Raw genomic sequence first — 18,401 nt, 5'->3', positions numbered from 1 at the left:
GAAACACAAATGCTGGTTTGTCCACACAGACAGTCATAAGAAGTGAAGTCGAAGTCCAAAGATAATCAGACTGGTTAAAACACCAGCACAAAAGCGTTCGTTTCCACGTTTGGTCGATTGCAACATTCTAACCTGCCAGCTGAGGTCACTATTTACTTAGAGTAGTAGGCCACAGATTGAAGATTGGGTTAAGGTAGTTGGGGATTCATAAGAACACTAATATCATTTGCAGCAACCACACTTCCACTTTTTATTGGTCAGCAGGAGACATTTTTTATGTCACGTAAACAATTGGCAAAGTTTTTTTTGCTGCGAGGGCATAAAGTACATGTAAGTTAATAAAGACAAGAAAGAAATGAAGATGTACAAAAAAAGGCATTTAGGTTTTACTTCTTTGTCAGATGTCCTTGAACTTTATTCTCTTCCTCTCACACTCGTAGATTTTAAACATCCAGGACAATTAAAGAATCAAGCAAAATAATCTATAATTACGTTTATTAGTTGAAACTGTACATCTCTTGGTGAGACATGTCAGAACAGTATTTAAAGATGGATCTATTTTTTCATAGAAGTAAAATCCAGCTTGCCATATAATCTATGTGTAAAATGTCACCTCATCTGAAAGTTGCATAAGCCAGAGGCCAGTAAAAAGGCTGTCATCTTTGCAGTATGTCTGGTTAACAATAGTATGTATTATATGTACATGGCAAATCAAATATAAATGCAATCAATATATTTTTTTACCTTGATGATGTAACCCATGCTATTGTACTGTGAGGGAAGTTGCTAAATTTTACTGAACATGATTCCTGCTGCACACCGCATGGTCATGAATCAATATCAGTATGATCAGTGTGTGTGTTACTATCAGCTTTAGTCAGAGTAACACGTTCTCTGTTTTAATTGCTGCTGGTAAAGAACAATAATTCAAGTTGGAGTCTGAAAATTACTGTACGGTTCAAAGAAAGTTTACAGCTTTAATCCAGTCTTCTTTAAGCGAGCCAATCGTACTATGTAGGTTAAATGTTTGGGGTAACTAAATTAAAAATGTTCTTTGGCAATGTTTTAATTGATTCAAAAGATGCATTTAAACTAAAATGAGATAAAAGGCAGCAGACTAGCTCGCGAAAAAGTGCTTATGTTCACATAGCTGCTGTGAGCGCTGCAAGAGAGTGATGGAAGAGAAGGTGATGCAGAAAGGCACAGAGTCGGTTCCCACCATCCCGTCGTCACCCCTGCAGTTTGAACTGGAAAGTATTGGTGCTCCATTGGGTTGTGTCACAGTTGAGCATGGTGCGCTCTGTAAAGATCACGTTGTCTTCTGAGTCTATCAAGATTATTGTATTGGTCCTGGAAAAGTGAAAAGCAGATGACAACATAAGGAGCCATGTTCACATGAAACATGAATTTGCTCATAAAATCACGTATGGGAAGAAGATCACCTAAAAGACAGATGAGGAATTTATCCACACAGCCATATCAAGATTGAGCAGACTCTGCAGTCACAGACAGTGACTTGTTACATGACACTTTGATGGCTGTGGCAACGACAGCCCTCTGACCTTTTGGCTATGAGACAGTCTCTGTATACAATAATCTACCGTGGCTTCACAGAACAGACGATTCCTTTCATTTCATTGTACCTAGAGCTCTCGGTCGTGTGTGATCCTCCAGCCCAACACTGCTCTGTCACTCGCTTTAGGTGGGGACAAACAAAGCAAGACAGTGGATAAGCGATATAGCACTGACCTTGTGCCATAATGAGGTGAACGAACACACACAGCCGACAGAGCTTGCATTAAGGGTTTGCTATAACCATCACCCTGGCTCTCCTGAACTGGGTCAGGCACGTTCCTGTTTAACACACAATGCACATCGTTAGGACAATTTAGATTCAGACTGGTGTGTTACATTGTCCATAAAGTCAACATTTAAAACCTGTACATGTACAATGTGTCTGGAAGGCTTTACCAAACTCACATTCCACTAAAATCTGTTTCTGATTATAGCTACAGTAAGAAAAAAAACAAGCTTTGGCACTTTTGTAATCTACAGCCATGAGACAAACAGCTGGTTTCTGATCACTTACAGCTCCTCATTATTAAGGATGTTGAGCAGCTCTTGCACCAGTCCCTCACTGGACAACGACTGATTGTTCACAACACTTGTGAAGTGACGCTTGCCTTGCAACAGTTTTTTCCATGGAGTATCCAGCAGTGAATTGCTCAACCCATAGATTCCTGCTGGGGGAGAACACAAAACATACAAACAAACATATACACTCGTGAGTTCTGTTAGTGACCCCCCGATACCTTATTTAGTGAATAGACAATCAGGGTATTACCAAGGCGAAAATGTTAGATTAACATAAATGGGCCATAGGCGAGAGGTAAATATGAAATGAATGGTTTCTACAGCAACCATGTTAGAAACACAGACCTGGTTTTAGATGGATGGGTTCAGGGCTGCCTCTGTTTCCATAGTAACACACAATATCTTGTTTGGCTCTACATAGGACACAGTAAAAAAATAAAGAGTGCATTTAGTGATGATTTAATGTCTTTAAGACCAATTATAAAACCTGTGTCAAAGGTCAGATGTGTATGTTCTCTTCTAAATAAACCCCCTAACTGCAAAGATTATGTTCAAACAGTTACTTCAGTAGTCATAAGGCGAAACAGAGGCTGAGGAAAAAAGGAAATATCAGTGCACCATAGTGTCATTTAATGAATGATTCCCACTGCAGTTATGCCAAATGAAAATTCAACCACTTTGTCACTTTGACTTTGAATAGTTAATCTGACGCGAATCAAGTAGTAAAACACCAAACACCACAGTTAAATGCTCCATTTATGCCCATCTTATCTTACATTATCAAAGTAACATTGAGACCATACACATTAGTGTTGCAGACGCCACTGACTACCACAACTACACCAGTAACGGTGCTAGATCTCTTTACAAAGCCCTCAGTTAGAGAGACTTTATTCAGTCTGAAAAATCTGCTTGACATCAAGGGCATCGCTGACAGCTTTGTGACCAAATCCTTTGAACCAGAAGGGAAATTAATTTTTTGATGTCAACTTCATGACAGCTATACCAGTGGCATCAGTCAATCTAAAATGTGCTGCAAGACTGCTTCAAAATCTAACTTGGAAAGTTTTCCAGCCAAGAATTGGCATGAAAGAGTAGAATATTCGGCTGGTCCTGTTGCTTTGCAGCAGAATGTATTTGACAGTTTTAAAACTGTAAAAGAAAATGTAATGTACTATATAATATATAACAAATGAGTTAACAAGTTGATTAACTATTAACTGGAGAATGCTAACTGATAACTGTTTTGATAATTATCAAACGGGAATATCAGCTAATTTTACTATTGGCTTTTAATGCGGGCGGCACGGTGCTGCAGTGGACAGCACTGTCGCCTCACACCCGGTCCGGGGCGGACAGGGTGCCTTTCTGTGTGGAGCGCGCGCGTGTGTGTGTGTGTGATTCACATGATTTGAGACCAACAGGCTTGGTCACAGTTTGCCTCGGTGCAGAAGTCATTCTTTTTCATTTGCACAAGAGCTTAGTGGTCTTGTGTAAATTTCATTGGCAGACAGTTTTTTAAAACCAGAACAATGTGTGTCAAAGCAGCTGAAGTTAAATCCTGAAAAGAAAGAAGTGGTACACTGACACTACATCTTGAGGAAGGACAAAATCCTTCTTATGGTTATTATGAACACAGCCGAACGGACTGATGGGGACTTGTGGTAATGGTCACTGGCCATACAGTACATGCATGTTCATATATGCTTAATGGGACAAGATGAATCTGTCAAGTTTCTACTTGTCAGTAGTGCTGCATCACACATTTTCTGATCTTGGTATTGTGACCTGTACTAAAATACCTGAAAGCCCTTGTGTCTATGCATGAACCTGACCATGGTGGTAGCAAGTGGAGGTTTTTGCACTGAGATGGCTCTATTTCTGTTATTTCAAACTGGCTGGAATATTTAGAGCCATCAGGTGTGCGTAGGGCTGTTTTAGGCAGAGATGGGGGAACAGTAGGGGGTCACCACCACTGGATACTGAGAGAATGAGCAGGGAAGAGTCAAAAACAGGCTGCTTCAGAGCTCAGACAGAGAGGTAATCAGTATGCTGGCGGGGAGATGGTCTAATGAAGAGTCCTCTATACCGAGGCTGTGGAGCAGTCTGCACATTGCCAGCGGTGGTGTAGTTGCCTGGAGATGGTTGGATGAGCTTGCAGCATTATTAGCTGAGACGCTAGATGGGCATGTTTGGAGAACAGCGTCTATTCCCCTATGCACTCACAGTCACAGACACACATTGCAGACGTTTGAGGCGTGGGATGAAAAAAATATAAAGAAATTGAATTTGTCCAACTTTCTCAAAACAATCTAATGATACCCCTTCAGCTATTATGCACATACTCACTGTCTGCATGTTAGCTTGGAATGTTGGTTTAAGTTATGATAAAAGTTATAGTTATGATATGCAAGTAACCCCGTACTTTATGAACAATAGAAAACTACAGTGTAACTTTGTAATAAAATCTTATCAGCGCCGACTTAAACATATCCTCACAAACTCAGACTTTCATTGCAGGATAAATCTAGTGGAATTCAAATCTCCTCTGTATTAAACCAGGACCCCCTGCTAACAACTCGAAAGCCAAAATCCACAATATTTACAGATTTGTAGCCATGTTTGTACATCTGGATTCATTCTACAGACTATGCATGCTATATTCAAGCTATTTGCTCTACTGCTCAGTCTTTGCAGGACAAAATTTTTTATTGTACTCAAAGGAAGTGTGTTTACCGAGTACACTAGGTGATCCTACAAGAGGGTAGAAAAAGCAAACAGTCATAACAGTTTGACTTTACAATGGTGGGAGTTCATCCACGCTGATACTCTGGAATGTGTGTTTCTGTTATATCGCTGTTTCACATTTCTGCCAAGAATTACAGCACATGGTTTCGGGCCATAAAATTCAACCACTGTCTGAATGATGTTTTTCATAAAATCAGCCACACTCTGCTTGACTGAAAGTGCATTAAAGAAGGCACTTCTTTGCAAGAAAACATCAGAGGAGAAATATTAAAATGGATCATCTCTGGGCATTGACTTTAAAGTGACAGTGACATAAAGTAGGTTCAAAGAACAGAGCTGTAGGAGAGCCAGACAAACGACTGAAAATGGGGTCCTGAGAGGAGCATACAGAGAATATTTGAGATCAGAATTTAAATATATATGGCATTAGCTCCACTGCATAACTGCCACTGACTAAATTACTTCCATGACGACCTGTTATTTACCTGTATGCCTGTTTAACCATGTACAGGCATCACATAAACATAAATAAATGATAAATAAATCACACCCAAATTATTCAATGTGTCTGGGTTGTGGAATAAATATATAAGGTTTATCCTGATTAAACCTCACACAAACTTGAGTGCACTAGACAGAGAATGTCTAACAACGTTGTGCACAGCTTGCCCTGAATCCCAAACTTATCATAAACCATGTCTCCCGTTACAGACGAATGAAAAATCCTGTAGTTGTAACACAGTGCTTTTTCCTATCCACCAGATGTGGCGACTGATTTGTAAAGAGACGATTTATTTCCTCTGTGATGCTGGATGCACTTCAGTGAAAAACAAACTGTCTGGTAAAAAAGGGTAGTGTTTATGAAAACATCCGGGCAACGTGGCTCCCACAGATGAGTATTTATGACAAAAAACATGTACTGATCTTCAAAGCCCCGAAACTGAGCAATTTTTGTCATTTCTGCCCAGAAAGACAAGTTGCAAATGTTAGCACAGCTGGTTACCCACACTAACAATACTCAACCATAGCACTAACCTTGCTCCTACCATTCACTGAATATGTGAAACTTTCCACTGCAGCAACACCAGCCAAGCACCCTCCTTGTGAAATTACATATGAAAACAAAATGCACTTATAAGTAATGCCTAATCTTATTAGGGATTACGGGGTCACTGAGTAATAAAATACGCACTTAAAGCTATCTTAAAAATGTAGCATAAGGAATGTGCAGACACTGTACTGTAAATCCCTCTTGAGAGGAGATCATACTTGAGGCCATGTTACCAGGATACAAAGATCATAAAATCGTTCTCCAGTGGAAAACCTAGTTTTACTTTCTCCCCTGCCAGGGATACAGTTTGGAAAGGGTGTGTGTATGGCAGCTGAACCCCCAACCTCTCAATGGCAGAAACCAAGACCCGTTTCCATGCCAATTGTCTACAGGGGCTTCCATCCATGACAGCTATCTTGGTGTTCACTGACGCCACTTTGATTTCTCTCCCTCTTTACCAGCTCACCAAATTCGGCTGAGCCAGGTTAGTGGAGCGTGAAAAGAGAAAAAAAACTCAATCTGTTTAATGCTGTCTAGATTTCTTTTGTCTGAAAACCTGACATATAAACAGGTCTTCTTTTAGAATTTTAATGCTGGCTCCTCTACGGCTCAGTGTCGGAGATTTCTTTTCAGTTCTGCAGGCTTAGCACTCCCGAGATGAAGACGCCACCTTTGTGGTTTTATTCCAAGGTAAGAAAAGGCCAGAAATCGGAGGATGGGAGTTACAAACCATTTTCAACAAGTTTCAAAATCTCAGAGTTTGAATCCTTCATTGTGCAAGATTCTGTCATGGTCTCTGATGTACAGACCATAACAAGTCACTTCATGACACCCACACAGTGCAATAAAGAACCTTTCTGACAGGCTTCCGTTGCTCTACGATTTACCTCCCTACAATACATTTTATCTTGTATCAAGTTGAGGATATACAGTAGCTGGTACTTGAAACTGCAAGACTACATTTACAGCCAAATGTCACCGTGAACATTCTGACGTTAACACATCTTATGATTCCAGTGTTCTTACTGATCCTTCATAGAAGTCAGGATGAATTTTATTACTCACTTGAACTCTGCTGTGATGAGGTTGAAGCCATTGTACAGGTGGCCGTCTGCTGACACCTTCTTCAGGTAGGCATAGCTGTCTAGGTCCTTGTCTACAAGGTAGTTAGACACTAGAAACCCTGCAGAAGACAACGATAAGACCGAATGGTTGTGTCAGTAAACCAACCTTCTTGTCATCAATAAACAGAGAACATTTAAAATGTAGTGCAAAATGGAACATCATGCCTTATGATGTTAAATGGTAGATGACAGTTACATGCATGATTACACTCAAATGTACTGGGCACATGTGAGAGATGCAATAAGTGTCAAGTATGGGAGACTATTCAGTCTGATTGATATTACACTCAGCAGTTCCCACCTCTTCCTTGTGCATCAGGGTTGGGACGTCCTTCCATGTAATTGGTGAGCGCGCCCAGCTTGCCTCGCTTGCTGATGCCCAGCCATGACCCTCCTTCCTTACCACATTCCAGGTCCAAGCCTGTTTAACAGAAAAATAAAACCATTTTATTAAATATAATGTACACTGTATGAAAACTAAGTGCTACTGCTGGTATCTAGTCAAGTTACTAATGCTGCTATTAAATATGGAGCCTGTCCTGTCTTGATGATGTTGTTGCAAGGACAACAGAATTGACTATTGTAAAGTCACATGTGAATATAAATAAAGCCTGCCTTATTATTGGATTACCATGTTGGATAGTAATACAATTAAAGTAACCCATTAATAAAATTTGTTCTTTCTCCATGTTTATCTTCCTTTGACACAACAAAAAGGGGGGGGGGGGGGGGGGGGGGGCTATTAGTCTACTTCACTTCCTGGTGCTCAATAAAGATAGCTCCAATTACACTGACAGTGATCAAAAGAGCTCCATGCTGGTATGCCTTTGGGAGTGGATAGAAAGCCACCCTGGTCCCACTGGGAAATATACTGTAGCTTACTTCCTGTCTTGTCATGCTATATGTCCCTCAGGGCCCTACCCCCAGCTTTCACAGATAAGGCACAGCCATTTATTTCTGTTCCACTGCATAAAAGAAGCCATCAATTTAAGGCCCACTACTGGAGTCCTGACCCCTCTATTACGTAGGGTAGAGGAGAGTGATGAACAACAAGGTTATCTATGTGTTTCCTTCTTTAGCAGAAAAGACAGGGTAATTGATTTCCCCTGTTTAGTAATTCTGTAATGTCTATGAGACATCAGTCAATTAAATACAGTTTATTGCAGACAGGAATGTCTTGTGATGGGGAGGCGGAGAATGAGATCGAGAGGTGAAGGAGACACATTTATCTTTGATCATTGTTTACCCTTGAATAAAATCTTAAATAAAATACTACTTAAAAGCTCCAAATGAACCTCATTTCCACACAGTAAATCTCATCACTCATTCATCTTCTACCACATTGTCCTCGAAAGGGTCGCGAGCATGCTGGAGTCTATCCCTGCTGTCCCCCCGAGAGGCGGGGTTCACCCTGGACAGGTCGCCTGTCCATCACAAGGACACAGATATAGACCAGCAAACCACCTATTGGCACGCACGCACGGGCAATTTAGAGTCTACAATCAACCTAAGTGCATGTCTTTGGACTTGCTGTGAGGCAAGAGTGCTAACCACTGCACCTCCCTGACTCCTCACATTGCACCTAGTAATGAAAGCATATTCAACTGTATTGAATACTTTGTGACTTTACAATTACTAATACTATTAATTACTATTACTATATTATGTCTGCAATGTTTTATACATTTGACTGACAAGGTCTAAACTACAACGGCAAACTGCATATTGACTTGAAGTTTTTTTATTTTCCTTATACATGTGGAAAGTATTGATACCAACTCACCACTGAGGATGTCACTGTTGGTTCCCCAGAAGTCTGCAGCTTTAGATGGCCTGTTATACAGCTCATCTCTGTTTGCAGCCAAAATCAGCCTGTGGAGAAAACAAGAGTAACAATCTTTTGCTTTCCTTTCACACAGCGACTCTTGTTTATTCACTCTTGATGTGAACCAAGGCCATCAGTGGCCTCAAAGCAGATAAGGTAGTTCCCCTTATGTCTATGTTTGCACCCTGGTGATGTTTTTGAAGTAGATTTTTTGACGGTTTGGTTTGCACACTCTTCAAATGTACAGGTAAGTCTTTCTAAAAATTTGTTACCAGTTTTCAGGTTAGCACTTGGCTGTAATTCCTAAATGTGCAGTAATCCATCATCCTTTCAACACTGTTCCTAACAGTGGGTCTTTGTCCTACTCATGATTTAGACAGCTGGTCATTATACAAATGAGTTGGTAGACTGTCTGCCACTAATTCCGTTTGCAAGGCACAGATGTAATAAAAGCCTGAGATGTGTCCAGCAGTCTTCAAATCCTCTAGAGACATATATTTCACACAGTGATTGAGCAGGATAAGAGGATACAAAAGGTCAAGGTTAGAAGGAGGAGGATGTCCTTTTGATGATAACCAGAGGTAAAGGGATCAAAAAGAAGATGGAAAAGGGGATGAGCCAATAAAAAAGTTACAGAAAACTAATCTTACGGCAGAGAAAGTAAAGTGAAAGAACTTGGGTTCACTTGATTCTCGAGCTGTGTCAGTGTAGCACCGAAGCTTTTGGTGTTTCAATGGCAGCATTCAGTTTAGTGCATGAAAAATCTAATCAATGATAGTGATGGATAACAAAGCCACAGTAAACACGGTCAACACTAATATTATGATATTACAACATGAAAATCAGTATGAATTCAAGTTTCCAAAATAAGAGTGTTATAAATTTTAGATGTGTAGAGATCGAGGGTGAACAGCAGTTAAACACACCCTTCTTTTGAACTTGCATTGTATTGAGGGTGGCAGTAATTATTAGTGTTGTAGTGTTTATGGACATGAACAAATAAAAGCTATATTTTCACCCCAACAGCACCCATTAGTCTCCACATGGCTTTACTCACAGATGACTGGAGACAATTTTGCAGCAATATTCACAACTGTAAATCCTCCCTAAATAGGCCATTAGCTACTAGTGACGTGACAACATACAGGCTCAGCTAATTAAGCTCACCCACCCGGTTGACCAGGATGGATGAGATGATTAAGAGATGAGCCGTCTATAGTACATTGTGCGACTTTTTGTAAGCATGAGATAGCATTTCACATAAATAACGTGTTAGCATTTAAAAATATACAACCCACAATGTAGAAAGTGAGAAAATGAAATGTATTGACCACTGCAGCAGCAGTAGGCTTCCCCCAAGTCTGGCAACAGCACACCCATTAATCTTCCAGAATAGGACCATAGATGTTGCTTAAGAGCTAACAGATAAACCAAAATGACCTAATAGAGGTCGACCTCACTGCATCTAAGGCTAATGGTATCCTGTTCCCATGGCACTGTGTGAGCCACCGCTGCTCCTGAAAACAAAGCTAACACTAATGATGCTACATAAGAGAGAGCAGCTGCTATTGAATCCTGAGAGAAAAAAATGCATGAGAGTAGCTTAGAGCCGGTTACAGCCAGCACGCTGCTGAGGAAAGGATAGTTAGAAGCAGAAAGGTGTCAGGGTCCTTTCATCTTGCCAAATATTTCCTTCATACTTAGAATTCCATGAAATTGACTGTAGAAACATAAACTGTGGGATTTGAAGCTTTAAACTAAACTAAAGCTAAGTAAGGACAACAGGATTCATCCACTGGTACCATGAATATATTTGGTAAGTAAGTGGTAAGTCCAATCCAGCCAGTGTTCTGGTCTTTGATTTTTCTAGACACTGTAAATGTCTATAAAGAACTTTTAGGGTTGTAAACTCAGCAATGAACGACCCACTCACTGGTTTGCCTAGAGTCACACTATCACTGTGGATAAACATATTATAATCTAATTGGCATATATGCCCAATTACCATTTTCCGCCCCCTAGAGAATTGACCTTTGAAGGTTTGGCCACACTAAAATTCTTCTTCTTGCTTACTTTGTTGAATGGAAAACCTTTTATACTTCTCTGTGCAGTGAAGTATAGTGCTAGTGAAGCATATTTAGATCACAATGACTAGCCTGAAGGAAGTGCTATTAATTACTGTACAGGTCAAAAAATCATTTTATAGCTGTAGTTGGGTTGATTGAGCTTCAAAATACAGAAATGTCAGCATGTGGGCAATCACTGAGTCATTTGTGCTGAACATAGACCCATTTAACCCCTGCAGCTATTTTTCTGCCTTTTGTGCTGTGAGAGTTTATTAATTGTACTTAATGAAACTCTAATCTTGCTTTTAGCCCAGTTTAGCTGAAGTATGTTCCACATCCCTACACACCACTGCAGCACAACAGCAGCTTCTGCAGCTAACAGACCATGTATTGCACTGATGTGACCACCCTACGACAGAACATTCACCTTTCCCCAGGTTCTGGTCTGAGTCAGTACTCAGAACACAACACAGTTCTTTACGAGGGGTCAGACTCCTGGAGGGAAGGACACTGATGAACTATGTTCAGGTGGAGGCCTTACTCTCACGCTCTGAGGATAATAATCAGCTGTAATGAAAGGTAGCACTGCTTGTAATGGACTGATCTGTGCTGTCACTTAAGCAACATTAACATTTCTCACTGAATGGAAAACCTGAGATATTACATTGTTTTGCAAATATTGACTTTTTTGCACTAATAAATTGGGGCAATAAAGTTGTATGGGATTAATTTCAGTGAGTGTAGACATTGCTACATGTGCCAGAGAAGACTGGACTCATTAAAAGCATATACATTTATGTATAAACACTGCAAAATAAACTTTGCTTGAACTTCTTTTTCAAGCTCCGAGGGTCACACAACAAGATGAAATAGTGAACATCATTGTTGCCATTGTGATATCAGGGATATCGAAACATAACTCGATTTAGCTTATTTTTATGAAATGTCCTCAAGATGCTTGTTCCAAGACCCAGCTGGAGCTATAGGTTTGGAAAGGCAGCTTAATCCCAGTCTCTTAAGCGTAGCATTTGAACTGCTCACCTGTAGGCATTTTTGGATACTGGTCGGGGATCAAACTTGAAAAAAATTATACACATGGGTGTAGTGGGGGTTTTACTCCATCCACATCTGCCTTCAGAGATTACTCAGATCTAAAAAGAAAGAGAAGAAACAAACAAACAAACAAAAAAGTGAGAGACACAAAAGGGCTAGTGGCATGCAGTTTGAAAAGCTGGATCACTGAAGGGGAACACTGTGGTGATGTGATGGAGACATCGACTGCGAAACGATGACGGAGAAAAATAGTTTGTGTTCACACAGCACATAAATCTAGAAGCAAAACAGCTTAAAAGTCTGGCCCTTATCTTTAACATAAACAAATATACTTAGCTAGACTACTGTAATTATTGTAATACTCATTAGGTAAACGTAGCCACAGAGCAAACACACATACAATTCAGTGTACGTTCTGTGTATACACCTGATAACACGGTAATTTAAAATGCCAAATGTGAGTGTCATATTATCTTTATAATTATTATAAATTAAGTAACAGTAATAATGAAGCAACAAATGTTCAGAGACTTAGCCATTAATCGTCGTGTCCTCCAATTCTGAGCTAGGCAGGCTGACACTGCCAAGCTAACTTTAGACACTTACTTTAACTGCATATTTTACATGTCGCTTAACACAGCGTTACAAATTCAGTAGCACTGTAGAAAGCTGCTAATGACTTAAGCTAGTCGATACAGCCCGTGAAATTGAGCTAACGAAGCAGACCATCTACTATATTTAAAGTAGTTGTGCTGCTAGTAGCTGCCTTGACTAGTAAACAGTAGACAGGATACACATTTAAAACAAATACATAAATAAGTTTTACCTCTACCAACGCAGTTACTTAATCATAACTTAGTTCCTTATTATAATCAAATAGCTAATATTAGCAGTGTATGATCAATAACCCAACGCTGACGATAAGACATAAAAATTGAGGTACCTATGTCAACTAATTTCATGCGCGACACATGAAATTATGAATATGATTTGTTTCACTAATTGTTCAACGCCTGCCTTCGGTACTGTTTGCTGCTGTAGAGGGTTGTATTGCTCCTACTCGCTGCCCCTTTACCCTCGCTGTTGACAAGTAAAAGGAAGTGCTCTAGTAGAGTGACTTCGATTTGGCTTAAAACCTGTCCCATAAGCGGCTACTGCGGGTGTTGAGTGCCACAATTTGGTCTTTTGGTAAACCCCGCCCATCCTGGAACTCAAAGTAAAGAAAACGAGTGCACAACCAACAAGAACCTGTACTGCGCTCTGATTGGCCTGTTTACAGTCACTGGAACGAGGAACCACCAAGCTTACTGTTAAGACATAACGACATTTCCGGTTTTGTACCTACATTCAAAATAAAAGCATTATTTCGTACAAGTATATTATTTCGTAAAGTATAGATCATTGCTTGGCTTAGAAAATGGCAAATTTATATTTATATTTCACGAGCAAGCAAAGCAAGTTTAAGTATTGTTTATGTACAGTACAGTACAACAGTACAACCGCCTACACGACATGCGACTCATAAATATAAGTAAACAAATATAAATCACTAGAATTCTTAATAAACAACGTTTACTATTACATCAAAAAAGTAGACATATTTCTGTTTGTGCTGGTTTCCTTTTGTACCAGTGAATAATAACAATAATTAAAAAAAACGTTAAGCGTTAGACTAAATTTTAAAATAAACTGTACTCGACACATAACTCATCTAGCGCCTTCCTGTATTTTAGGCTGTAGCAAATAATTAAGTAAAAGGTAGAGAACATAGTTAATTACCTAATTAATATTTTAACAAATAAATCAATCACAATTTTCCTCCAATAAGGGCTGTGAAGGGGCGGAGACATATGTGACCCAACGTATTCAGCATTATCGTGGATGAGGGGGATAAAGGCTGCTTTGCGTTGCATAGCTACTGCACTTATTCCCAATTATTAATAACAGTCGCTTCAAGCGCATAGAGTAACTTTTTAATAAGGTTGCTTTGTTCTTGCGCTTTTATTTTTATTTTTTTGCCAAACGGCACGTGACGCGCAGGGCACGCGCGAGCAGCAACCTGACAACTACAATCAGATTTTCGGGAGGTAGTAACAGTAGTAGGCTATCTCCGCAGCAGCCAAGTTGCGTTCCTAGCTACCGTTTTTAGCCGAAGCTCGGACTACTGCTCTCCCCGGGGAGTCTCTTCGCTTTGAAGAACAGCGATGAAAAGGTAAAAACATCACTTCTTTGCGTTCATGCGCACCCGCATTGTTATTATCTTGCAACAGCAAGTTTAAGTCAGTGCCACCACAACTCAGGAGGAGAAGGATGAGGAGGGTGTGACAATAAAAAAGGAACACTAATGGTACAATAATGTAAACTGACTTGGAAAGAAATGGACAGTCGAGGTTTTTACAAATGAGTGAGCAGGTGCTGAGAGTCCTAGACTACGCTTAGAATCCACGTAGCCGCTGTATTAATGTAGCTATCACGTATGTAGCTTTTGTTTAATAGTAGCTTCGTCTTCGTGCCATTATACAACAGCCAGAAGTATATTTACCGCTGTTAGATGCTCTATTCTTTCGTCCGTCTTGATAAAATCTATTATATTTGTGTACATTCGTATGTTGTTGAAAGATTTTAACGTAATGGACGGAGCCAAGCGCGAGCTGCAGCGAGCTGTCAATCATCTCATCCTTACTAGTCTATTGTTTTGCCCCTCCTGTTTGTGACGGCGTTGCCATGGAGTGTTTTCCGGTCCCGCGCCTCTAATTACCTTATTTGGAGAAAGGGCGGCTGTCAGTTGATGGATTGATGGCGTGTGAAAACGTCCCATGTGGATAACCACCTGGACAACTGGAGGTTTCACATCAACGAGCACAGGCTTAGACCTTTGAAGAAGCTTCAAATGAAGTTCTGGGAGACTTTAAATACTCAGCGTTTTTACCTCTAGCTGACACTGGTGAAGTCAGGATGGGACTGGATGCAATTAGGCATCTGAGTGAATGCACAGTTCGTTTGCATTGACTTGCTTTCGATCACCGCTGACACTCAGTAGTAACACTGTTTCAGATTCTTCTTGTTAAAGTAACATTCAACTGAGCACTGTTTATGTTTAAGATGACTATAAATCAGGTGTTATGCAGAATTCACAGATTTAAGCCCAACAGACAATAGTCAAAACAAGAAACAACTGTAGGAAAAGAACGCTACCGTACTAGGGTTTACTTTGGCGAGTGGTTTGTTCCAGCATGCTGTTTATGGAAGTTTTAATTCCTGGAATATAATAATAACTTGTCTGTTAAATTCCAAAAGAGGTTTGTTGGAGAAAAAGGGTACTGTGATCAAATTAGAAAAGTTTTGACATAATGTAAATAAATAAGCTTTTTAAAAAACATGTTCTGTCTTAAAGCGTTTATTTTATGTCAGCAAAGAACCAGAATTAAATGTATGTTTATGCACATAATACAGTGTGTGCTATATTGCTCAGATTGTCAGCTTGGATCAACATATTTAAGAATTAGTCATAACAGACTAATGGCCTACAGTTTCATTGCTATAGAGTCTAGTTCTCTGACAGACTACACTGCAGGGAAAGATCGGGTTCTACCAGACATATTTTGAGTTATCCTTAACTGATTCTGTGTCACAGCATCCTCACATTCACAGAATATATTTTGGCTCATTTGCAATTAGGAAGTAACTCATTTGGAACAAAATATTTGCAAATCAAACATAGTGCAGTGTGGACAAGACAAGAATCTCCACACCACCTGCGACTGTGTTCAAAACTGAGTAATTGAGGATAAACAAAGAGACTTCTCATGAATGCTAATACAAAAAGCCCTGTTTAATCTTTTGCCTGGATAAGTTATTACACAGTTTTGTGTATGCATACAAAACACTATAACTTACTATAACTCAGTATAAAAATGAGGACATGTCCGTTTTTCAAAACTGAACAAATGTCAAAACTATATTAACCACTTAACGAACTAATACATAACACACCACATTGGACATTAGGAAATAAATCTATGTTATTATTTTTTTTATTTGACTAATAAATTTTCACATAAAATTAAGTTTTGTATAAACACTCAGAAACTTTAAAAATGTAGAAAATTTATTAGATACCTGAATAAGAAGTAGTATTTCTAACTGTCAGCCCTGCAACACATTAAGGCTTGAATACAAATGTAGAAGTTGGTTAACGTTCTAACTTTCTTTCCATCCATCCAAGAGACCCAAGTACCACAAACCTTTTTGAAAGTTGAGGTTTCGTGAGAAAACAGCCAGTGGCCAATAATCGTTAAGCGTTTTTATTTACATCATAAGAGAAGAGTAGCAAACAAGAGCCAGACCACAACTGCCTCCATATAATGGCTTTCGCAATACATTGCAATGCCAGTTGCAATATGTTGCAATTGTAAATTTAAAGCATACACTTGCCATGGCAGTGCCATTCTCTGTATTGTATTGTCTCTAAACATCAAGAATGGTCTCTTTTCAATTGTCTTGTTTCATATAATCTAACTTATACTATCTAATAGTAGTTTAGTTTGTATTTACAGGTACATTCTAATAGGAGATAAGCATGGTGGCAGTTTTGTCATAAAAGAAAACCCATCCAGACACTCCCATAATGATGATGATGATGATGATGATGTTGATAATAATAATAATAATAATAATAATAATAATAATAATAATAATAATAATAATAATAATAATAATAATAATAATAATAATAATAATAATTATTATTATTATTATTATTATTATAAGAACAATTCTTTTTGGAAAAAACTATATTATGTTAACCATATTGAGCTCATAGGATTATGGTATGGTATGGTAGCTGCAGTATAAAAGGGTGCTTAACATACGAAGCGGAAGTCAAATGTATTTACTGTAGTAATTCTTGTGTAGTGCAATCTGATAATGTATCAAAGTGTAAACTATTAATTACAAGTGGTTAACAGGCACAGTTTAATGTTTTTACTGTATTTCAGTTCCTCTGTTATAATAGATCATACATGAGCTGTCCTCTGTGACTCTTGTGGGTTGACTGAAGCCTTCTGTAATGGTTACTCGTTCAGTAAAGCCATTCCGGACTTAGACTAAATGGCCCTTTGTGGGACAGACACCTGCAGGGCTCTGCCTCCTGCCCCTGAAGTGATTAACATGCACCTCCAACCTCTCCGGCCTTCACACTCCCCAGTCCCTCGGCCACCCATCCTGGCACTGCTCTGTTCTTTTGGCACCTGTTCTACATTGCCCATCCTGCAAGGCCTATAACTCATTTCTTTCCTCCACTAAGCCAACACACAGGGATTACAGATTTGTGCTAGCATTGTATTGGCTGACGCTCGTAAGGGGTTAATTTGAAATATTTTGTAACTGGTAGGCAGCATAGCTGTGTTCTGCTTTAGTCATTCACTGATGTCAAAATGTCAGACCAGATTTTGTCTAGTAGTTGAGTTGTACTGTGCAGTGCTGGTCACCTTCAGTTGTGTTTTCCTTTTCTGAAACATCACAGGTAATTAATTTAACAGGTATATCTGAGTGTAATGAAATGTGAAGGGTTGTTCTTTAGTTACAACACGGCTGTGTTTTATCGACATTGATATGTTCAGCCTGTAACAGTTTGAAATGATTATGAATCATATCCTCCGTTGTCTGATGCTGTGCTGTGTCCTCAAACGCCAGGGTCATCGCAGGCAGCGCTCTGCTGTCAGACACACTGACATTTATGTCTGAGTTGGTTTTAAATCAGATTTTTTCTGGCATGATCTCCCTGCCAGGTTGTTGGTGGCGTTGTTATTCGAGTATCAGCCGGCCTGTGCTGTATAACGAGCTGACTAGCTCATAATCTAGTTCCCTTTCTTCTGCTCTCCCTGTGTCATGGGCTCTGCATTAACACTGAGCACTGATTGAATTTTTCTACTGAATACATATTTGTTGGCTTCCACTTTGAGCCCCGCCACCAGCACACACACGGACACACACCAAATCTCCCACCTTTCTTCCCTGCTGCAATCCCAGAGTTAGGTCTGTGCCACAGGAGGATTAACCCCGTCATCTACATTCTGGCCTGCCTTGATTATGTCCAGGGATAAGAGCTGCTTAATTGTAATCACTGTAGCTGTCCTGAGCAGCGTAAACACTGTAGCACGGATGAGCCCAAGCGAGAAACTAAGGCGACAGAGATAGAAAGAAAATGTTGTCATTATGCCACAATACGGTCAAACATCATCAAATGTGACGGTGATCATATTTTCTAATGCAATGTCACTGATAAAAAATCTTAGTGTATCTGTCACCTTTAAAACTTTAGTCAAAAAGTGTCTGTTTTGGTGATCTAAGGATGCATCTCTGCTTCTTTATGTTGCTTATTTGATCTAGATAAGCAGCAAAAAAGAAACATGGGAAAGATAGGGGGCCTGAAGATGTAG

The 18,401-nt window shown here is 39.5% G+C and overlaps 2 protein-coding genes across 16 annotated transcripts in view; one reads left to right on the top strand and one right to left on the bottom strand.

The window, feature by feature from the left end:
- Positions 1-236: 236 nt before the first annotated feature.
- On the bottom strand, positions 237-13,069 carry tango2 (transport and golgi organization 2 homolog (Drosophila)). 3 transcript variants are annotated; one of them, XM_055511930.1, is made up of 9 exons: positions 12,905-13,069; positions 11,950-12,059; positions 8,801-8,889; positions 7,319-7,438; positions 6,959-7,076; positions 2,440-2,507; positions 2,090-2,243; positions 1,644-1,854; positions 237-1,350 (listed from the first exon to the last, which is right to left on the bottom strand). In XM_055511930.1, exons 2-8 carry the CDS (start codon positions 12,003-12,005, stop codon positions 1,644-1,646), a joined length of 816 nt encoding a protein of 271 aa, XP_055367905.1. In that variant the 5' UTR covers positions 12,006-12,059; positions 12,905-13,069; the 3' UTR covers positions 237-1,350. The 3 variants fall into 3 exon arrangements, with proteins under 3 accessions (XP_055367905.1, XP_029018597.1, XP_029018600.1); XM_029162764.3 differs by having other exon boundaries at positions 1,750-1,854; positions 12,905-13,065; XM_029162767.3 differs by having other exon boundaries at positions 1,750-1,854; positions 2,090-2,240; positions 12,905-13,065.
- Positions 13,070-13,845: 776 nt separating this feature from the next.
- The window catches only part of arvcfb (ARVCF delta catenin family member b), a 137,811-nt gene continuing 133,255 nt past the window's right edge, over positions 13,846-18,401 (top strand). For 5 of the 13 annotated variants that reach the window (XM_029162755.3, XM_029162751.3, XM_029162756.2 and 2 more), the window contains exon 1: positions 13,846-14,173. The gene's annotated coding sequence lies outside the window, so the exon portion shown is untranslated. The remainder of the gene's footprint in view (positions 14,174-18,401) is intronic. The other 8 variants (XM_055512145.1, XM_029162753.2, XM_029162752.2 and 5 more) reach the window with 2 other exon arrangements.

Source organism: Betta splendens, chromosome 9, assembly GCF_900634795.4.
Source record: "Betta splendens chromosome 9, fBetSpl5.4, whole genome shotgun sequence".
Lineage (NCBI taxonomy): Eukaryota > Metazoa > Chordata > Actinopteri > Anabantiformes > Osphronemidae > Betta > Betta splendens.
This window is presented reverse-complemented; position numbering and strand designations above follow the sequence as displayed.